The sequence below is a fragment of the Pleurodeles waltl genome, chromosome 4_1 (genome assembly GCF_031143425.1).
Source record: "Pleurodeles waltl isolate 20211129_DDA chromosome 4_1, aPleWal1.hap1.20221129, whole genome shotgun sequence".
In the NCBI taxonomy this organism is placed as follows: Eukaryota; Metazoa; Chordata; class Amphibia; order Caudata; family Salamandridae; genus Pleurodeles; species Pleurodeles waltl.
In genome coordinates this window covers 27124689-27146808 of record NC_090442.1, presented here as the reverse complement: position 1 = coordinate 27146808, position 22120 = coordinate 27124689, and the positions used below count along the sequence as shown (strand labels likewise).

General features: G+C 51.9%; 1 protein-coding gene across 1 annotated transcript in view; it reads right to left on the bottom strand.

Moving 5' to 3' along the window:
- LOC138286941 (zinc finger protein 84-like) overlaps positions 1 to 5818 on the bottom strand; it is a 100610-nt gene extending 94792 nt beyond the window's left edge. Inside the window, exon 1 of the mRNA XM_069227317.1 lies at positions 5151 to 5818. Within this exon, the coding sequence (XP_069083418.1) occupies positions 5151 to 5818 (668 nt within the window). The remainder of the gene's footprint in view (positions 1 to 5150) is intronic.
- Between the last annotated feature and the right edge of the window lie 16302 nt (positions 5819 to 22120).

Sequence of the window (22120 nt, the reverse complement as noted above, 5' to 3'; positions counted from 1 at the left end):
AGAGGTGATGTTCATTTCCTTCATCATGTGCATCTGTAAATGCATCTACCATAGTGGCAGTTTCACAGAGGTGTCCAACATTGGGAGACTTGTTGGCTCATCACTGACTATATAAATGATTCATGGTTAGGTTAACAGTGTATGTTATAAGTTTCTTTTTTACAGATCATATTTCAACCAAATCCTGAGTGGTGGAGGGACAGAATCAGTGTCAAAATTATTGACAATAGAAAGAGCTGTTGAAATATTTAATAGGTTTCCAAAAGCTTGATGTTTAGGGGGAAACTGAATCTTAAGCAGTTAGGAATTCCAGCTTTTAGGAGCTTGACTCCATACCTACTGACTGTTATACATAGGAAAAGAAATCTGGATTGAGGAAAAAAGACATAAATGATATTCAGTCTTGACACAAATGATATTCAGGTTCATTTTCACAAGCAAAAAGGAACCCTCATTTTACAAATTGCACCCAGGAATGCAGGGTCTTAGAAAGTATATGCTGCCTCGTGAACAAAGAATGAACATTTGTGATGCAGTTGAGACTTCCACAGACCACACATAAGATAGATCACAACATTCTGAATCATCTGAAATGTGCTTTTATGTTGATACAGCCCGCATATACATAATGGTCTTATAAGCAAGCCTTCTGTAGATGAAGGAGTTCTCCGATAAAATATTCATGTGAGAAGAAAGAAAAAGAAGCATCTTCAGTAACCAAATATGATCTAATGCATTCCAATGAGGTATTTATTTTTTACAAAGTCCCAACCCCAGTAATTTCTTCCTGTGGCCGACCACCATCACAGCTGCCCAGCCAGCGAGGGGCAGCAACGAGATTGCTCTTCAGCACACCCATATTTATACATAACGCACAACAGAGGTCTGTGCCAGGATCAAACTCGTTTTACTTTCATGTTAACAGAAAATTTTTCTTAAATACACGTATAGTTTGGAATATATGGTTCGTACGGCCATTAGTGGCATAATACATGTTAAACCTGACACGTTATACATATCTATTAATGATACACAACCAAACATCTGAACACAGTTCACGTATGGATATCCACTGCCTCTGGACAGTGAGGAAGAGGAGGCAGAGGAAGAAGATGTTGACAACAGAACAAACATTATCCTGCAGTACTTCCAGTGACACACAGGCACGAGACTAACTCCTCTTCACATTTCAGTGTACTTTAGGACTGTGGTTCCCAACCTGTGGTCCGGGGATCCCTGGGGGTCCGCGAAGCCTCCTTAGGGGTCCGCGGCTGCTTAGAAAATTCAATCATATTAACAGATTAGGTCCCTAGCTTTCAGTAATGACTCAGTGGGGGGTCCCCAGATTCCTATAATGATTCAGTGGGGGTCCCCGGGTTCCAGTACTGATAAAGTGGGGGTCCACAAAAGTCAAAAGGTTGGGAATCATTGCTTTAGGACATTGTACATGGCAGCCTCTTACCCTCTGTCTATGGACATTGAGTGTTCCCTTTGGGTTTCCTTTTTTCAGATCTGTGTACCCCATTCTGGCTTCTGCTATGTGTACTGCTGTCCAACAACTGTCATACATTGGCATGAGTAAATGAGCATATACCTTGCAATGCTTTGCTAATGTTCTAGTAATACATTTGTGATTCATCAGACTGACTCCAGATTGTTATTTGTTTCAAGGGTTTTTATTTAGGTGATAATAAGTATAGGGGCATGTGCAAGGGGCTGGGGTGACAGTGGAGGAAGGTCCATGGTAGAGTCCAATCTCATGGCATCACAGGTGCATTGTCCAAGGGGGCATTGGAAGTGAAGCAATGTCAGTACAAGGTGGACAGGGTAACAGAGTGGGACAGAAAGGTGACAATCAGAAGAGTCCTATTTCCTTGCAGGGGTCTTGGCAATGTTCTCTCTCTTCTGCCTGGATCACAGGGACCATTTGCGGGGTGGTTCTCCTTCTGCAGGGGGTGGGGTGCTAGTGGCCTGATGTTTGTGTGGTGGTGCCTCCTGTCCACTAGCACCGTTGGAGGAGAAGGCTGTTCCTCCGTTTAGCTAGTTTCAGGGGCCCTATGTTGTGCCATTGCCTCCCTCATGGTCTTGCCCATATCAGCCAGCACCCCTGCTATGGTGACCAGGATGCTGTAGATTTTTGTGAGGTCATCCCTGATCCCCATGTACTGTCCCTCCTGCGGCCGCTGGGTCTCCTGAAACTTGGCCAGTACCGTGCCCATGGTCTCCTGGCAATGGTGGTATGCTCCCATGATGTTGGAGTGTGCCTCGTGGAGGGTCGGTTCCCTGGGCCTGTCCTCCACCTGTCGCACAGCAGTCCTCCCAGCTTCCCTGTTGTCCTGTGCCTCTGTCCCCTGAACCGTGTGCCCATTGCCACTGACCCCAGGTCCCTGATCGTCGTGTGTTTGTGGGATTGCCTGGGATCCCTGTAGTGGTGGACACACTGCTGATTGACGTGTCCTGGGGACAGTGGCATGGGTCCGCTGGGTGGGTGCTGTGCTGGTGTTTCCTGAGGGGGGAGGCTCTGTGGTGGTTTGGGACTGTGGCAGGGTAACCGACAGTCCAGAGGTCCCTGATGGGCCAGGTTGGTCATCGTGATCCAGGCGTGCAGAGCTGCTGTCATCACTGTGGGCTTCTTCTGGGGGGGCTGGATGTAGCTGGCACCTGCTGTCCGGTGACGTTGGGTAGGGGTCCTACTGGGATGCAACTGCATTGTTATTGTATCTGTGTGTGCCATCGTGTGCAATGGGTGTGTTTCCCTTACAGAATTGTGCTTTCCCTATCGGTTTAGCCTTGTGGAATTGCTGATTGTGTGGGCTGGGTGCGTCTCTCTACTGGGCATTCTGTGATGATGGGTGTCCATGCAGGTCTGTGATGGGGGTCCATGCATTGGTGTAGCATGCAGGGCTTGGTTTTGGGATGTGTGGGTTGTGATAGTGGGGTATATGTGAGGTGGTGGACTGATGGGGGTGAGGTTAGGGGTAGGCGTTAGTAATGGCATGCAGGCAGGGTGGGGGATATAGTAGTAATGATGTCTTACTAGAGTCTAGTCCTCCTGCTACTCCTGCGAGGCCCTCAGGATGCATGATCGCCAAGACTTGCTCCTCCCATGTTGTTAGTTGGGGGGGGAGGTGGGGGCCCACCGCCAGTCCTCTGTACTGCTATCTGGTGTATTGATACCACGGAATGGACCTTCCTCCTTGGTCGTTCCACCTCTTCCTGATGTCATCCCTGGTTCTTGGATGCTGTCCCACAGTGTTCACCCTATCGACGATTCTCCGCCATAGCTCCATCTGCCTTGCAATGGATGTCTGCTGCACCTGTGATCTGAATAACTATGGCTCTACCCGGATGATTTCCTCCACCATGACCCTTAGCTCCTCCTCCGAAAACCTTGGGTGTCTTTGAGGTGCCATGATGTGGTGTGAGTGATATGTGTGAGGTGATGTGTTTGGATGTATTATGTGATGTGGATGGATGGTGTATGAGTCATGGGGTTCTGTGCCTCTGAGTGATTGTGTGCTCTATGATTGTCTCTCTGTGCGTGTTCAATTTTGTTTGGGTTGTAAGGGGTTGTGGGTAGTGTGGGTGTGTGTTTTATAGTGATGTGGGTGTGGTATGTGTATGTTTGTATTTAAAATTGTCCAATGTGTTGTCGTTTTGTAGGTGTGGGTGTATTTTGGGAGCGGCGGTATGTACCGCCAATGGTTTACCGCGGTTGAATGACCGCCACGTTGATTCGTGGGTCGTGATACTGTGGGCGTATTCCTGTTGGTGTGACAGTGTGGGTTTTGCTATCGCCAGTTTATCACTGACCTTTGGTGTGGCGGAATTGTGTGGGTGTCTGTATTGTGGTGGTATTCTCCGTGTGAGTCATAATGCCCGTGGCGGTATCCGCCACTATCACGGTATGCTGGCGGGCGTCAGCACAGCGGTAGGCGGCATTTACCACCAGGGTTGTAATGAGGGCCTTAGTCTTTGGAGCGGTAGTCACCAATGTCTACAGCTCAAGATTCCATCTTTACTTAGCCGTCAACACTTCAGGAACTTATTAAGAACATCTTTTTCTCCTATCAGTAATTTTGCCATTATACACTGATTCTATCCTTGCACCCAGTCAGGATTCGGTTGAATGATTCTCTGCAAATAAGAAACTCATAAAATATATTTACATACATCTAACAATGAATCAGTACCATAGTCTGTGGTGATCCGTCCAGGGCCATAGCGGGCATTGAGTGTTTCCCCTAGAGGCTGGAAGGGTGGGGGCCAGTTCTGAAGCAGTGAGGGACAGTTCTGCAGCAGTGCTTCATACTCCCCATCCCCCCATCCCCCTCCTACCCAGTGGCTGGTCTGACAAAATTGCCAGGGCTATTTTGGGTTCCCAGTCCGGCCCTGGAGCGGTCCAACTTCCCAAGGGTGCAGCTGTGGAACATCACTGAGGAAGTAACAGTACGGTGGGTGCATTTACAGATGCATGTGATGATGGAAATAAGCATCACTTCTCCTGAGGCAGGTCTTGGGGGGTAAATGTTGTGCACTGGAAGCATTAATCCTAAGAGTTACAGCTCATATTTCCTACTTTCACTTCTTTTGGTCTCTGTTCTCTGGCCACAGTTACAAAATGTTGCAAAAAGCACCCAAACACCACAATCAGCTCCGACTATTCTCCAGTTTGTGCTTGTTTAACCGGTTTGAGTGTGTTGGGTTTATAGGTTTTAGGACTAATTCCTGAAGTGAGATGAAAATACACTTGTTAGTCCAAGCATTGTTCACAGTGTTGCTTTTACAGGCAGCATGAGCAGGTGTGCTTGGAGGTTTTCCTTTACAACTCTACTTCATCAAAGAAAAAACACTGTTTCTTTTCTTTTATTCCACACTCTGCTGATGTCTTAATGTGTTGCTTGCAACTTCTTTTCTTTGCCTTATATGTAGAGAAATGAAATAAGCAATCACTGACAACAGACACTTTTATAATTCTACAAATATATGCGTGTTTCTTCTTTTCTGAATAGTTGGAGCTTCTATCATCAACCCTTTTAGCATCTGGAATTTGAATGTTCCACATACTTGTAATGTGATCATCTTCTGTAATTTACTGATGACTATGTAGGCTCAGTAATTGACTAACGCCCTTCTCTTATTCACTGCACTTGAATAGTTTTTCTGATTTGTGTGTTTGCAGATGGCGTTGGAGGTGTGATAATCGACTAAAGCTCCTCACACATTCAGTGCACTTGAATTGCTTTTCCCCAGTGTGTATTTGCTGATGGTTCCTTACTGTTGAAGATTCTCTAAAATGACTTCCACATTCACTACAATGGTAGGGTTTTTCCCCGGTGTGTGTTCGCTGATGGCTTTGGAGAGCTGTTAATCGACTAAAGCTCTTAACACATACAGTGCACTTGAATGGCTTTTCCCCTGTGTGTATTCGCTGATGAATCCTGAGATTTGAGGAACCACTAAAACTAAATCCACACTCACTGCAATGATATGGTTTTTCCCCAGTGTGTGTTTGCTGATGTTGTTGTAGGGTTGATAAGTGGCTAAAGCTCTTCACACATTTCTTGCAATGGTATGGTTTCTCCCCTGTGTGTGTTCGCTGATGTATTCGTAGTCGTGATAATTGATTAAAACTTTTCATACATTCACTGCATCTTAATGGCTTTTCTCCTGTGTGTGTTCGATGATGGTGCTTCTGTAGCAATGATAAACCAAAGCTCTCACTGCACCTGTATGATTCTTCTTTATTGGGTAGTGCCTCTGGATCGGGTATATATTTGTCTACATCCCATGACTGTGGTTCCTGACAAGCCAACATGGTTGATAAATCACTTGTAATATTCTCACATTACCTGTATTTGTTAGTATTTAGGGCATTTGATTTCCCATTTTAAAGTAAAGTACAATGGTCATTAATACTTGCCATTGTCATGATATGAGCAAGGCTTCCTTTCAAGAGATTGTGGTGGTCATTCTGACCTCGGCGGTAAAAGGCGCCTACCGCCGGTCAGAAATCCTCCATAATCCCGCCGCGGTCGCGGAAACCCGCCACGGTCATTCTGACCCGCAGCAGGCAAACCTCCGAAAATCCGACAGCCACAACAGACCGCCAGACCAGCGGTCGGCGGAAAAGTGGAGGTGACAAAACCTCCACCGTCACGCCAACAGAAATACGCCCATGCCATTACGACCCACGAATCCACGCGGCGGTCTTTCAAACGCGGTATTCCATTGGCGGGACACACCGCCGCGGTCAGAATACACACAAACGAACAAAACCCAGCCACATTGGCCGATTTGAATTCCACACACCTGATACACATACACACACCACTCCCACACACACAATACAATATAAAACACACACCCACATCACCCACAAACCCCTACGACCAAAAATTCTGAAAGAAGGCCAGAGCGAGACACCACCATCCACAAACTAGCAGCCACAGCCACTCAACACCATCACCCACACAATATCCACACACAAAACAACACACACCACCACACTCAACACACTTAACTACACATACTCCACCCCACACATCATACACACCACCCCATGGCACCCCAAAGACACCCCCGCTTCTCAGACGAAGAACTCAGGGTCATGGTGGAGGAAATCGTTCGGGTAGAGCCCCAGCTGTTCGGCACACAGATCCAATACACCAGCATTGCCCGGAGGACGGAGCTATGGCAGAGGATTGTCGACAGGGTCAACGCTGTGGGACAGCACCCCAGAAATCGGGAAGACATCAGGAAGCGATGGAACGACCTACGGGGGAAGGTGCGTTCCATGGTATCCAGGCACAACATCGCCGTGCAGAAGACTGGCGGAGGACCCCCACCTCAACCCCCACAATTTACAACATGGGAGGAGGAAGTCTTGAACATCCTGCATCCTGACGGCCTCGCAGGAGTCGGCGGAGGAATGGATACTGGTAAGTTGAAGCTTCAATACTGCTTCCCCCCCACCTGCATGCCAAATCATACCCCAACCCTCACCCCCATCCTCGAACCCCACCCTCACCCCCACCCCCATCCTCACCCCCACCCTCACCCCCACCACCATCCTCACCCCCACCACCATCCTCACCCCCACCCCCAGCACACCTATTCCCTGCCAATGTCTCACCATCACAACCCACACATCCAAAAACCTAGGCCTGCATGCGTCCACTAAGCATGGACACCCATCACCAAAGCATGCCCAATGCATATACACATCCCCCCCACAAGCCACCCTCACCAAAGCCCCCACACACGAATGCCAGCACTTGGGGACACGGGAACCCACAGATACACCCATATGCCACACATTGAAACTATAACCATACCTCTATACCCCTGCAGGACCCGACCGTCAACACACCGCCGCGGAGGGCCCAGAATTCTCCACCCCCCCCACCCAAGAGGCCGTCAGCGATGACAGCAGCTCTGTCGACCTGGACACCGATGACCAGCCCGGACCATCGGGGACCTCTGGACAGTCGGTTCCCCTCACACAGGCCCAGGCCACTACAGACCCAAACCCCTCTGGGAACACCAGCACAGCTCCCACCCAGCGGGCCCATGCCTCTGTCTCCAGGGCGCGTCAATCTGCGGTGTGTCTACCACTACAGGGCACCCAGGATAACCCACCATCCCAACAACAACAGGGACCTGGGGGCAGTGGTAGTGGGCACACCGGCCAGGGGGCAGAGGCCCAGGGAAACAGGGCAACTCGGAGGGCAGCTGTGCGACAGGGGGGGGACGGGCCCAGGGAACCCACTCTCCACGAGGCCCTCACCACCATCATGGGAGCATACAACCGCTCCCAGGAGACGATGGCGACGGTACTGGCCCGGTTCCAGGAGATCCAGGTACTGCAGGAGGAACACTATCGGGGGTACAGGGAGGACATCAGAGCCCTCACCTCCACCCTGGTTACCATGGTAGGGTTGCTGCAGGACCTCATCAACACCAGGACGGACACTCAACAACACCAAAGGGCCCCTGCCACTAGCCTGGACCAAGAACAGCCAACCACCTCCGCCGGCGCTAGTGGACAGGAGGCCCCCGCACAGCAGCAGCCCACCAGACCCCCACCTCTTGCAGGAGAAGAACCACCCCGCAAGAGGGCCCTGAGATCTCGCAAGAAGACAGAGTAGGATGTCAAGACCCCCGCCAGCAAAGGATACCACCTGATGTCATCCCACTGTCCCACATTGTCACCCTGTCCATCCTTGAACTGCCCATGCTCCATCTCTCCACAGGCCTCTGGACAATGCACCTGTGTGACTGTTACTCTGGACTCTGCCATGGACATTCCTTCACCATAGCCCCCACCCACTTGAAACCACCCATCCCATTTTGAGCACTTAAATAAACACCTATTTTGCCCAAAACTATCTGGAGTCTGGCTGTGATTTCAAAATATTGTAATTGACATGACAGTGCAAATATGTCCTTGTACATAGTGAAGTCAACAAACAGCTGCCACAAAGCTGTAGTCCATGGGGAAACGAAGCACAGGACTCGTAGTGGGGACCCCAGATCTGAAATAGGGATGGAAAAGCCACAACTCAGTCATCATACACTGGGGCAAATAGACAGGCAGCAGAGATGCAGGAGAGTAGTTCAGATTTACTAAATTATCTTTGAATTGTTACCTGTGTCCTATTGGAAGTACTGTTCAATGATTCTGTCCCTGTTGTCTGTTTCAGCCCCGTCGTCTTCCTCCTCGTCACTCTCCACAGGTTCCACCGCTGCCACAACACCACCGTCTCGACCATCCTCCTGCAGGAAAGGCACCTGGCGGCGCAAAGCCAGGTTGTGAAGCATGCAGCAGGCCACGATGATGTGACACACCTTCTTAGGTGAGTACATTAGGGATCCACCTGTCATATGCAGGCACCTAAACCTGGCCTTTAGGAGGCCAAAGGTGCGTTCGATCACCCTCCTAGTACGCCCATGGGCCTCATTGTACCGTTCCTCTGCCCTGGTCCGGGGATTCCTTACTGGGGTCAGTAGCCACGACAGGTTGGGGTACCCAGAGTCCCCCAATAGCCATACACGGTGTCTCTCTAGCTGTTCCATCACGTAAGGGATGCTGCTATTCCTCAGGATGTAGGCGTCATGCACTGACCCTGGGAATTTGGCATTTACATGCGAGATGTACTGGTCAGCCAAACACACCACCTGGATGTTCATGGAATGGTAACTCTTTCTGTTCCTGTACACCTGCTCCCTGTCTCTTGGGGGAACCAAAGCCACATGGGTCCCATCAATGGCACCAATGACGTTGGGAATATGTCCAAGGGCATAGAAATCACCCTTCACTGCAGCCAATTCGCCCACCTCAGGGAAAATGATGTAGCTCCTCACGTATTTCATCAGGGCAGACAACACTCTGGATAACACCTTCGAAAACATGGGCTGAGACATCCCAGAAGCAATTCCCACTGTTGTCTGAAATGACCCACTTGCCAAGAAATGGAGTACTGACAGGACCTGCACCAGAGGGGGAATCCCTGTGGGTTGGCGGATGGGGGACATCAGGTCGGGCTCCAGCTGGGCACACAGTTCATGTATAGTGGCACGGTTAAGACGGTAGGTCAGGATAATGTGGCGTTCTTCCATTGTCGACAGGTCCACCAGCGGTCGGTACACGGGAGGATTCATCCGTCTCCTCGCCAAACCCAGCGGACGGTGCCTAGGAAGGACAACATGGAGCACACAGTCAAGCAACCCACAGGTACGTACTCACAGCTAGCACAGTAAACGATTCTCTATGCAGTGAATGGCGTGTCTGAGTGGCTATGCAAGGCCTAGGCCTGTGTGACGCGGGCGAAGACCGCGGCGCGAAGCCGCATTGGTTAACATTGAAGCCTATGGGTTTCAGGAGCCAATGGCGAAGGGCGCCAGCGGTGGCGGTACGCACCGCCGCGGTACGCACCGCCGCGGACGTGACCGCCATTTTCTATCTACTTATCCACTTGCGACTTGAACTTTCACAGGAGAGGACCTATACTGCAAGTGTTGCTGTGACCTCGGTCTGGAAGGGACAATGGCTGCTGCGCCTGGGGAAAGGGCCCCTGCCTTCACTGGAGAGGAGTTGGAGAAACTTGTGGATGGGGTCCTCCCCCAGTATGCGCTACTCTACGGTCCTCCAGACCAACAAGTGAGTTTAATTCAATCTGGATTTGGGGCCACTGGCTGGCTTGGGGGCCTGGCGGGGGTGGGGGGGGAATGTTGGGGCTGGCGGGGGCCCTGGCGGGGATGGGGGGCATGTTGGGGCTGGCGGGGGGCCTGGCGGGGATGGGGGGCATGTTGGGGCTGGCGGGGGGCCTGGCGGGGATGGGGGGCGTTGGCCCACTGGCAACGAAAATGCAGACAAACTTGAACGTGGTATTTCTCCCTCCCTGTACGTGTCACATAGGTCCGCGCCCATGAGAAGATCGGGATTTGGCGTGCCATCGCCAAGGAAGTCCGGACCCTGGGGGTCCACCATCGACGGGGCACCCACTGCCGCAAGAGGTGGGAGGACATCCGCCGCGGGACCAAGAAGACCGCTGAGTCTCTGCTGGGGATGGCCTCCCAACGTAGGCGGGGTGCCTGCCGTCAACTGACCCCCCTGATGTTCCGGATCCTGGCGGTGGCCTACCCTGATTTGGATGGGCGCGTGAGGGCAGCACAGCAGACACAAGGGGGTGAGTCCAAGCATTATCTACTCTGTTGTCGCGCAGTGGAGGTGTCTGGGTGGGGGAGGAGGGCTGTGGGTCCCCCTAGGCCAGGGCGATATCTGTAGGCTGGGCACCCCCGTAAGCCCCTGTGTCCCCAGCCAACACCCTCAGTAGTGTGTCAGTGCAGCCATCCCTGGTCCGTGTCATCCATGGGTGCAGTTGTCAACTCTAGGCGTGTAGGGCATGTTCCACGGAATGCGTAGCGGACCCCAAGTGCGCAACTTAGTGCAGAGGGCATCTGTGTCTGTCATGTCCGCTAACTGTACCGGAGATCCATGTACTCAATATCCCTTTATTTCTCTCTCCCCCCCCCTTTTTGTTTGTCTTTCTGTGCTTGTGTGCATCAGCATCATCAGGCGGAGGAGAAGTGGCATCGGGGCAGGAGGGAGCTGCATCTCACATGGCCCAGGAGGGCCATGCCACAGAGTCTGACTGGACCAGTGAGACGGAGGGCGAGGGGAGCTCCACAACGGGGACGACTGGACCCTGCAGCGACACGGACACGTCCTCGGAAGGGAGCTCCCTTGCGCGGGTGGCACCATCCGTGCCCCCCGCCATTACAGGTACAGCCGCCACCCAGCGCACCATTACCGCCCTCCCAGCAGCCCCTCAGCGTTCGCCCCGTGCCCGCTCTGCCAGGAAGCCGGGCATCTCCTTCGCCCCAGGCACCTCAGGCCCTGCCCCTGTTACCCCCGCTGCCCTCAGTGAGGAGGTCATTGACCTCCTCCGAACGCTCATTGTTGGGCAGACTACCCTTTTGAATGCCATCCAGGGGGTGGAGAGGGAGGTTCATCGCAGCAATGCGTACCTGGAGGGCATTCATTCGGGTCAGGCTGCCCATCAGCGATCGTTCCAGGCTCTGGCCTCAGCACTGACGGCAGCCATTGTCCCTGTCTCCTGCCTCCATCTGCTAACTCCCTCCTCCCAGTCTCCTGTTCCTCTGCCTGTCCCACCCACACCATCAGACCAGCCTGCACACACCTCAACACCCAAGAGAAGCTCATCCAAACATAAGCACCACAGATCACGCAGACATTCACACACGCAACATTCCGATGCAGACATGCCAACAGTCACTACCACCTCTGTGACCCCCACCTCTTCGTCTCCCTCCTCCCTCCCTGTGACGTCTACACTCACACCTCCATTCACCTCACCATCAGCCAGTGTTTCCATCACCAGGACACCCTCCAGTCCAGTCCGCACACGTGCAGTCACCACCCCCACTGCCATTTACACGTCCCCTGTGTCCTCTCCCACTGTGTCTGTCACCCCCTCTTCCACACCACACAAACGCAGCCACCCACCCACCCAACAGCCATCCACCTCACGACAGCCTATCCCTCCTGCACCTGCACCCAAAGACAGCAAACGTGACTCACCTACAACCACATCCTCTCCCTCCACTCCCATTCCCACTGTACCTACCACTCTCCATTGTCCCAAGAAACTCTTCCTCGCCACTGCTAACTTCTTTCCTGACCCTGAGCCCCCCCCTCCTTCTCGTCGGGGTAAGAAGAGCACCTCAGCCACCACCAGCCCTGCAGCCCCCTTGACAAGGGTGCAGGGGTATTGGAGCCCACCAGCCCGCATGTCTGGATCTTCGCCCAGCAGCAAGGGGACAGCCAGCCCACCCCCTGGGAAGAGGAGCAGAAGGCGGAAGGGGCGCCGCAGGAGCCCGGCTTCTACATCCCCCCCGGACACCACCCAGACACAGTCACCAGCCACAGCTCCAAAGGGAGGAAAGGGCCACAGACTCCCGACTAAGGAGGGCAAGGGCAGCAAGTCGGAGAGGTCAGGCTGCAGGCCTGCTGCCCAGGAGGAGCCCACCACCCCCATAGCCGCTGGCCAGGGAGGACCCAGCCCAGCTGGCCAGGAGGGCCCCACCACCCACAGCCCAGGTGGGCATTGAAGGAGCACCATCCCCGCTGCCCAGGAGGGCACCACCAGGCAATGAGCAGTTGCCCATAGACCGGCCGCCGTCTCAAGAACCGCTGAACTGGGCCCCGCCGTCTCCAGCACCGCTGAACTGGGCCCCGCCGTCTCAAGAACCGCTGAACTGGGCCCCGCCGTCTCAAGAACCGCTGAACTGGGCCCCGCCGTCTCAAGAACCGCTGAACTGGGCCCCGCCGTCTCAAGAACCGCTGAACTGGGCCCCGCCGTCTCAAGCACTGCTGAACTGGGCCCCGCCGTCTCAAGAACCGCTGAACTGGGCCCCGCCGTCTCAAGCACCGCTGAACTGGGCCCCGCCGTCTCAAGAACCGCTGAACTGGGCCCCGCCGTCTCAAGCACCGCTGAACTGGGCCCGCCGTCTCAAGCACCGCTGAACTGGGCCCCGCCGTCTCAAGCACCGCCCTTCAAGGCAAGAAGCGCTGAACTGGGCCCTTCCAGGCAAGAACCGCTGGCCCTTTGGCAGACGTGGCAGGGCAGGATCTGTCTCGGGCAGGGCTGCAGGATGTCCTCTGGCCAACATGCCTCCTCCAGTGGCAGTGGAGTCTGTTATGGACTGTTTGGACTGTGGCTTTGCTCTCCCCAGGATTGGACTGTATGGACTGTGGCTTTGCTCTCCCCAGGATGGCCCAGTGGGCAGGCCACCCACTGTATGGACTGTATGGACTGTGGCTTTGCTCTCCCCAGGATGGCCCAGTGGGCAGGCCACCCACTGTATGGACTGTATGGACTGTGGCTTTGCACTCCCCAGGATGGCCCAGTGGGCAGGCCACCCACTGTATGGACTGTATGGACTGTGGCTTTGCTCTCCCCAGGATGGCCCAGTGGGCAGGCCACCCACTGTATGGACTGTATGGACTGTGGCTTTGCTCTCCCCAGGATGGCCCAGTGGGCAGGCCACCCACTGTATGGACTGTATGGACTGTGGCTTTGCACTCCCCAGGATGGCCCAGTGGGCAGGCCACCCACTGTATGGACTGTTTGGACTGTGGCTTTGCTCTCCCCAGGATGGGCCAGTGGTCATGGAGTCCCCTCGTGGATCTGGCGTCGTGTACTCAAGTGGCTGAGGTGCCCCCCCTTCCCTTCCCCCTGAGGTGCCTGTCCTTTTTTCTTTCTGATGCCCCTGCAGTGTTCTCTCCGTGGAGTTCTTGTCGTGGGACTGGGCCTTGCCCCTTTGCACAGGACCCCTGTGGTCCACGGACAGTGGTTGGACTACATTTAGTAGCTGTATATATTTTGTACATAGTTTATTTATTTATTGGGATTACTGGTGTCCATATTTCAATATATCTGCCCGTTTATGATCTCTTCTTTTGGTCTTTGCATTATTTCGGAGGGGGGGGTTTGTGGGTTGTGACAGTGATCTGTGGGAATGCATTGATGTGTGTGTTGTAGTGGGTGTGGGTGGGTGGGTGTGTGCCGGTAATCTTTTCCCTCCCCTGTGTCGTAGGTGCAGTACTCACCGATGTCTTCCGCGCCGCCGGGCGTGCTCCTGGTACAGGAGCAGGTATAGGAGTGCGGGGATGACCTGCAACTCGGGTTCCATACTGCCGGAATCTCGCGTGGAGTGCGTAGAGGTGAGCGTTTTCCCGTTCGTAGTCTGTTTCCGCCGTGTTTTTATCGGCGGTGCTCCCGCCCCGGAAAAGGTGGCGGATTGGTGGGTCGTGATAGGGTGGGCGGTACATTGTCTGCCGCCTGGCTGTTGGCGTGGACCGCCGCGCTGTTTGTTTGTTCCGCCGTGGCGGGCGGAGTGTTAATGCGGCGGGCTGTGTTGGCGGTTCCCGCCAGGGTCAGAATTGCATATTTTGGACCGCCGGCCTGTTGGCGGCTTGGCCGCCGCATTATCACCGACCGCCAGGGTCAGAATGAGGGCCTGTGTCTTTAGATTGGTAACAGTTTTCAATGCTTGTGGATAAGGATTAATCCTTCTCCTTTTGGTCAGTGCAAATTCAAACAGTCTGTTGTATTGTAGACAGCAGAATCCCTCTTTCCTTTACCCTTCAGTTGTTGTCTCCACTCTGTTGTGCTTTTCTCTGGTTCTTGTGGTGTACCCAGGAAGAGTTTACAATACACCTAGAGCACTGAATTATGGAATGTCACCATCTTGGGAACCAGAGCACTGTTGTAGTCACAGCATAACAGATCCCACGATCAAAGCTGGTGTTGGTCAAATGTTTATTCAGGAGGTGGTTTGTCAGTGTTGTTGCCTTAATTTTCTACAGGTCATTTCTTAGTGTTGTGGTGTGAAGGTGCACAGCTCAGACTCTTACATTCACTGATTTGTCCTTCAGAGCTTCTTCCAGCATCTATCAGTCTATGTTCAGGGTCCTCAGTCTCTGACTGCACTGATGTTTTCCTGAATACTGGAGCGGATTATTTCTATTTTTTTATGATTTACGGAACCATTGTTGTTATTTATAAGCATTCCATGCATTCAAGGCTTGTTCCTGTTGGATGTAAAGAGAATTAAAATTACGAAATGCAAATATAACAGAATGTGATACACAATGTTTAACTGGCTTTAAACACCTCTTCTTTACCATCTTTGAAACTGAGTAAGGGTTACTTCACCATAAACAGATATTTAACTAAATGTTCTATTGAACACATCACATCTTATTTTCTTCTGAAAATGGGGTGATTTACCAGTGTTCAGATAGTAACGTAGTGAAGAAAGGGCGAGCACGGCGTACCAACAAACTACAGGTACAGCTTTAGGTAGATGCACATGGGCAAGATTTCATTTAAACAAAAACAGATTATGGAAAAAGGTAACTGTATTCACATACTTCAATTCTCCAACGCGTTCCTATTTACATTGGATGCAGTCTCTTAATTTATTCGTACTTTTGAAGCAGACTCACATTGCCTTTCTTCAGAAAACAAATCTGACTGCTACAGAACTCCTTAAACTGCAAAGACAGTGAGGGGCCAACTTGTGGTAAACTCATATTGGGCTTATCACTCAATCAGTTAGCTCAGATTTGAAGAGCGCGGCTGATCACCTCTCAGGTTCTCCAGCACTGGGGTCTTGCTGGGATCGGTTGAAGAGCCAGGTCTTGAGACCTATTCTGAATTCAGAGAGATACGATGATGTTCAGAAGTGTAGGGGGAGGTTGTTCCAGGACTTGGCGGTAAGGTAGAAGGAGCGTTCTCCACTGTTATTATAGCTGATGCAGGGAACATAGCAAGAGAGGCAGAGCACAGGTGTCTAGAGGGTTGGAGGAAGTTCAGGCAGTAGTTGATGTATGCTGGTCTTTGGTCATGGAGAGCCTTGTAGGCATGTGTCAACATCTTGGATTGGCATCTTTTCTTGATGAGGAGCCAGTGGAGGTTCCTGAGGTGTGGGGGTGATGTGGGTCTGTTTGGGGAGGTTGAGGATGAGTCTGGCGACTGAGTTCTGTATCATCTGGAGACTCTTCAAGAGTTGGGTGGTGAGCCTTCAGTAGAGCACGTTGCTGTAATCCAGCCGGCTGGTGACTACGGCTTGATTGACGGCTTTCAGGGTGTGTGACCAGGGAGCCATCTGAAGATCTTTCGGAGCATGCAAAGGGTGTGGAAGCAGGCTGAGGAGACTTTGTGGATCTGGCATTTTATGGAAAGTTTGCAGTCCAGTATGATGCCGAGGTTGCAGGCTTGATCTGTCGGTGTGGGTCCGAGCTTCAGACAGTTGGCGATGCTGGTCATGCAGCTGTGGAAGTTGGTCCTGGTGGTGAAGGGGTCTTCTGAGAGCGAGAGGATGAGCTTGGTGTCATCTGCAAAGGATATGATGTTAAGGCTGTGGGTTTTGACAATGTCGGTCAGGGGAGGCATGTACATTTTGAAAAGGGTGGGGCTAAGAGATGACTGTGGAGGGATGTTGTAAATGATGGTCTTGGGCTTCGAAGTAAAGAGTGCTAGGTGGATCTTTTGGATTCGTCCTGTGAGAAAGGATGCAATCCATTTGAGGGTGTCTCCCTGTATTGGGATGTGGCAGAGTATTTTGATGAGGGTGTGGTAGTATACAATGCCCAAAGCTGCTGCAAGGTTGAGGCAGATCAGGGCCTTTCCTGCCCTGCGGTCTAGAAGGGACCTGATGTTGTTTGTGGCAGAGATCAGGGTGGTCTAGGTGCTGTGGTTGGCGTAGATGCCTGTTTGAGATGTGTCTAGTAGATTGTTGCTCTCCAGGTGGTCGGTGAGTTGGTAGTTGATGGCCTTCTCAAGGACTTTGGTGGGGAAGGGGATCAGAGAGATAGCATTGTAGTTCTGGAGATCGCTGGCTCAGTGGAAGGTTTCTTGTGGAGGGGTCTGACCTCTGCGTGTTTCCATTGAACGGAGAAGGTGGCTGTGGTGATGGATGCGCTGAATTGAGGTGCGCTGCTGATTTCCTGGCTCCCGAGTCTGAAGAGGTGGTGGGGACAGGAGTCCATGGGTGTTCTAGAGTGGATGGAGTTCATGATGGCTGTGGTGCTCTGTGTTGTGAGCTGTTTCCATATGGTGAGTGGATGGTTGTGGGTGGCGTCAGTTGGTGTGAAGAGGCTGTAGAGGTTGGTGTGTTGGGGTTCGAAGTTGCTGTAAATTATGGATATCTTGTTGTAGAAGCAGTAAGCCAGGGTGTTGCAGAGTTCCTGGAAAGAGGAAATGGTATTCCTGGGGGCTTATGCCAGGTAGGTGCACATCTGGCTGGCCCCTATGGTGTTCCTGGTGATAGTCCGCACACTGATGGACCCCGAAGGACAATATGCGGGTCATTATCGACCTCGGCGGTCTTTTGACAAGACCGCAGATGGACCGCCGTGCTGAAGACCGCCAGTGGTGGCGGTTTTCCGCTCTGCGTATTATGACTGCTGGCAGCCCTCCGTCCTTTTTCGGACGGAGAGCCGCCAGCAGCCATACTGGCGGCCGGCGGGGAAGTGGAGGTTGCTCCACCTCCACGTCAACAGAACACTGCCCACTGAATCACGTTCTGTAATTCGGCGTGGCGGTGTTCTGTTGACGGTGTGGTGGCGGCAGAGCAGCCCCCATGGATCCCGTCCCCTCCCGGAGGATCAACGGACCAGGTAAGTTGATCGTCGGTTAGGGGAGGGGGGTGGGTGGGTGTTGTGTGATGTGTACGTGTGTGTATGTAGAGGGGGTGTGTGAGTGCGTGTATGCATGCGGGGGTGTTGTGTGTTTGGAAATGAGTGCGTGTATGTCTGTATGGATGTGTGCGTGTATGTCTGAATGTGGGTGTGTGCGTATGACTGTGTGTGTGGTTGTTGGCATGTATGTTGGTGTGAGTGCGGGTATGTGTGTTGGTGGTGCCTGTGTGCGTGTCGGGTGTGAATGTGTAATGTAATGTTGGGGGTACGGGTGGGGAGGGGATCCTGCCACCTTTGGGGGGTGGGGGAGACCCCTATCAGTGCCAGGGAAGGAATTCCCTGGCACTCATAGTGCTCACCGCCATGTATTTCATGGCGGTTCCAACCCCCATGAAATCCATGGCGGTCAGTCGGGTCATGATATCGCTGGCGGTATTGTGATGATCGTCGGGCTGGAGACCCAGGTCTCCAGCCCAGCGGTCGGATCGGAGAAGTGGCGGATGACCATGGTGGTAACCACCATGGTCATAATTCCAAATATTTTACCGCCAGCCTGTTGGCGGTAAGACCGCTGCTTCTCCGCCGACCGCCAGGGTTGTAATGAGGGCCTATGTGTTTGTAGAGGGGCTATTGGATGGAGCACCAATCACCCTGATCATGATATAAGCGACCAATTGCAACAACCACAATTCCTGATTAATCTCCCTCCTATATTAGTCCAGGACCTACAAGCACCAAGTTTATAGAGTAGTGACTTCAATGCAGTGCACAACACCACATTACACAGGTTCTTCCCCCTACTACAGGGCAATACCACAGTGAGGATTACAAGGGCCTTTCTAGCGAGGCCAGATCACAATCAAATGCACTGTGCTCTGAATCCTCCACTTCCCCCAGTGACTGCGAATAAGTCTCCAACAGGGGTACTAATGAACGCACAAGACAACAGTAATAAAGCCTTCTCAGATTATTATAGCATGCTATACAAAGGGACTGTGTCCGGGGGTGGTCCGTCCCTACAAGATTACTCAGATGGCATCCATCTACTGCAATGCTCTGTGGAGCTACACTGACCCAAAATTCTTACAACTGTAGAACCACGTAAGGGAACTGGGCACCTTTCTAGCAACTACGTGATCACCATCCTCCCCCAACCTGGCAGAGACCCGTTAGAGGGGAGTTCTTACAGACTGCTGTCTCTCCTCAAACAGACTGCAAAATTTTGGGGGAAGGTTGTAGCTAAGAGATTATTACCACTACTTCCCACATTGGTGCACACCGATCAAAACGCCTTCATACCAAATAGAAACACTTTCTTGAACCTACTTCATCTCTTCTAAATCCTGGAAGAATCTGATCACAAAGATCTGTTCCCTACAGCCTTATCTCTGGATATAGAGAAGACTTTTGACACCCTAGTGTGGCTCTACCAAACTGCAGTGCTAGAGAAAATGGGCTTTGGCCCAGAAATACTACGTTGGAAAGGCGTACTATATACCAACCCAGTGGCTCAGCTCCATACAAGCAGTGAGATTTCTGCTGTGTTCAGTATATATTGGAGCACCAGGCAAGGATTTTCTATTGTCACCAATATTATTTTCCGTAGCGATGAAACCATTCACAAACCTGGTGTGGGGGCACAGTGGGGGATACCAAGCAGTGGCACCTGGGAGGCTATTTTGCTGGATGTAGATGATGCACTGGTGTACCTCCGGGAACCCCACAGAACCCTACCACAGGTGATGGAAACCCTTGAAGAGTTCAGAACCATGTTGGGATTAAAACTTAATTGAACTAAGTGCTGCTTGTTCCCCTTGCACAGTCTTACACAACCAAGGCGCTGGGCTGCCTCTCCTGGCTGTGGAAAAGGAGGGCAACACATTCAGATATTTGCGTATACATATATACCATTCTGAGGCAGATCTAGTACAAGAGAACCTGGTGAAGGTGCTAGCTGGCACGCAGAACTCCATGACATTCTGGGGATCATTGCCCTTCTCTCCCATGGGCAGAATAACGATAGCCAAACTGCTAGTATTGCCCAGGCTATTGTACATTTTTTCAGCAGTGCCTGTCCAGTTGCCAAAACGCTTGTATTGAGACCTTAGTTCTACCGTCATCCACCTTATTTGGGGATTGGGTCAGAAGAAAGCAGCGCTGCACAAACTATATCCTGCACTTGAATGAGGGGGACTGAGTGCCCCCAACTTCAAAGTTTACTACTCCACAGCCGAATTGTAATGGGCGACACAGTGGCTTGTCGAACCCCCCAACTCTGAGTGGTCAGTCGTTCTCCGTAACTTAAGGGCTGCCCAATACTGGACTGGCTCCTAGTCCACCGTCAAGATCCCCACTGTATTGACCACCAGGCCAAGATGTCCAAGTACTGCTGGCGGACATTCATCCAACCTTAGCACGCTCATATGCCATACTCACTGGATCTACTCTTGTGGGCACTCCCCGATCTTCACACCTTAATAGAACAACCTGCCTGCGGATTATAGCAGGTTTGGCCACGTTGGGAAACCTGTACACACATCAGACTCTGCTGACGTGACAGTCAATTCCTGACTTACAATGCACTGGTTAACACAATAAGCATGTTATGGGAACTGGACGGGTCCCAATCAAATGCTTACCCTCCCTTGCAGGTCTTCTTAACACATGGGAATGATAAACAAGTGATCACATACTTAAGCCCTATGAACATCCGGCCTTGAAAGAGAATTGGGCTGGCACTGTGGATAAAGACATCCCAGATAAACAATGGTCCACAACCCTCGGCTATGTCCATAAGATCTCCAAAACCCCTCCCTAAAATACACTTGTAGGAGGCTGGCCTGGTTTGTAGTGGTACCAAGGGGTACTTACACTCTGCACCAGGTCCAGTTATCCCTTATTAGTGTAGAAGAGGTGTCTAGCAGCTTAGGCTGATAGAAAAGGGTAGCTTAGCAGAGCAGATTAGGCTGAACTAGGAGACGTGTGAAGCTCCTACTATACCACTGGTGTCATATGCACAATATCATAAGAAAACACAATACACAGATATACTCAAAATAAAGGTACTTTATTTTTATGACAATATGCCAAAGTATCTCAGTGAGTACCCTCAGTATGAGGATAGCAAATATACACAAGATATATGTACACAATACCAAAATTATGCAGTAATAGCAATAGAAAACAGTGCAATGTACAGTCACAATAGATTGTAATGGGAGCACATAGGTATAGGGGCAACACAAACCATATACTCCAAAAGTGGAATGCGAACCACGAATGGACCCGAAACCTATGTGAGCTTGTAGAGGGTCTCTGGGACTGTAAGAAAACAGTAAGGGTTAGAAAAAAAGCCCACCCCAAGACCCTGAAAAGTGGGTGCAAAATGCACCTAAGTTCCCCAGAGAGCACAGAAGTCGTGATAGGGGAATTCTGCAAGGAAGACCAACACCAGCAATGCAACAACTATGGTTTTTCGGACGAGCGTACCTGTGGAACAAGGGGACCAAGTCCAAGAGTCACGATCAAGTCGGGAGTGGGCAGATGCCCAGGAAATACCAGCTGTGGGTGCAAAGAAGCTGCCACCGGATGGTAGAAGCTGTGGATTCTGCAAGAACGAAGAGGGCTAGAAACTTCCCCTTTGGAGGATGGATGTCCCACGTGGTGAAGGAGCTTGCAGAGGTGTTTCCGTGCAGAAAGACCGCAAACAAGCCTTGCTAGCTGCAAGGGTCGCGGTTAGGGTTTTTGGATGCTGCTGTGGCCCAGGAGGGACCAGGATGTCGCCAATTCCATGAGGAGACAGAGGGGCATCCAGCAAGACAAAGAGCCCACTCAGAAGCAAGCAGCACCCGCAGAAGTGCCGGAACAGGCACTATGAAGAGGAGTGAACCGGAGCTCACCCGAAGTCACAAAAGAAGGTCCCACGACGCCGGAGGACAACTCAGGAGGTCGTGCACTGCAGGTTAGAGTGTCAGGAACAAAAGAAATCCTGGAAGAGTGCACAGGAGCCGGAGCAGCTGCAAATCACGCAGTACCCAGCAATGCAGTCTAGTGTGGTGAGGCAAGAACTTACCTCCACCAAACTTGGACTGAAGAGTCACTGGACTGTGGAGCCACTTGGACAGAGTTGCTGAGTTCCAGGGACCACGCTCGTCGTGCTGAGAGGGGACCCAGAGGACCGGTGATGCAGTCTTTTGGTGCCTGCGGTTGCAGGGGGAAGATTCCGTCGACCCACAGGAGATTTCTTCTGAGCTTCTAGTGAAGAGAGGAGGCAGACTACCCCCACAGCATGCACCACCAGGAAAGCAGTCGAGAAGGCGGCTGGATCAGCGATACAAGGTTGCAGTAGTCGTCTTTGCTACTTTGTTGCGGTTTTGCAGGCGTCCA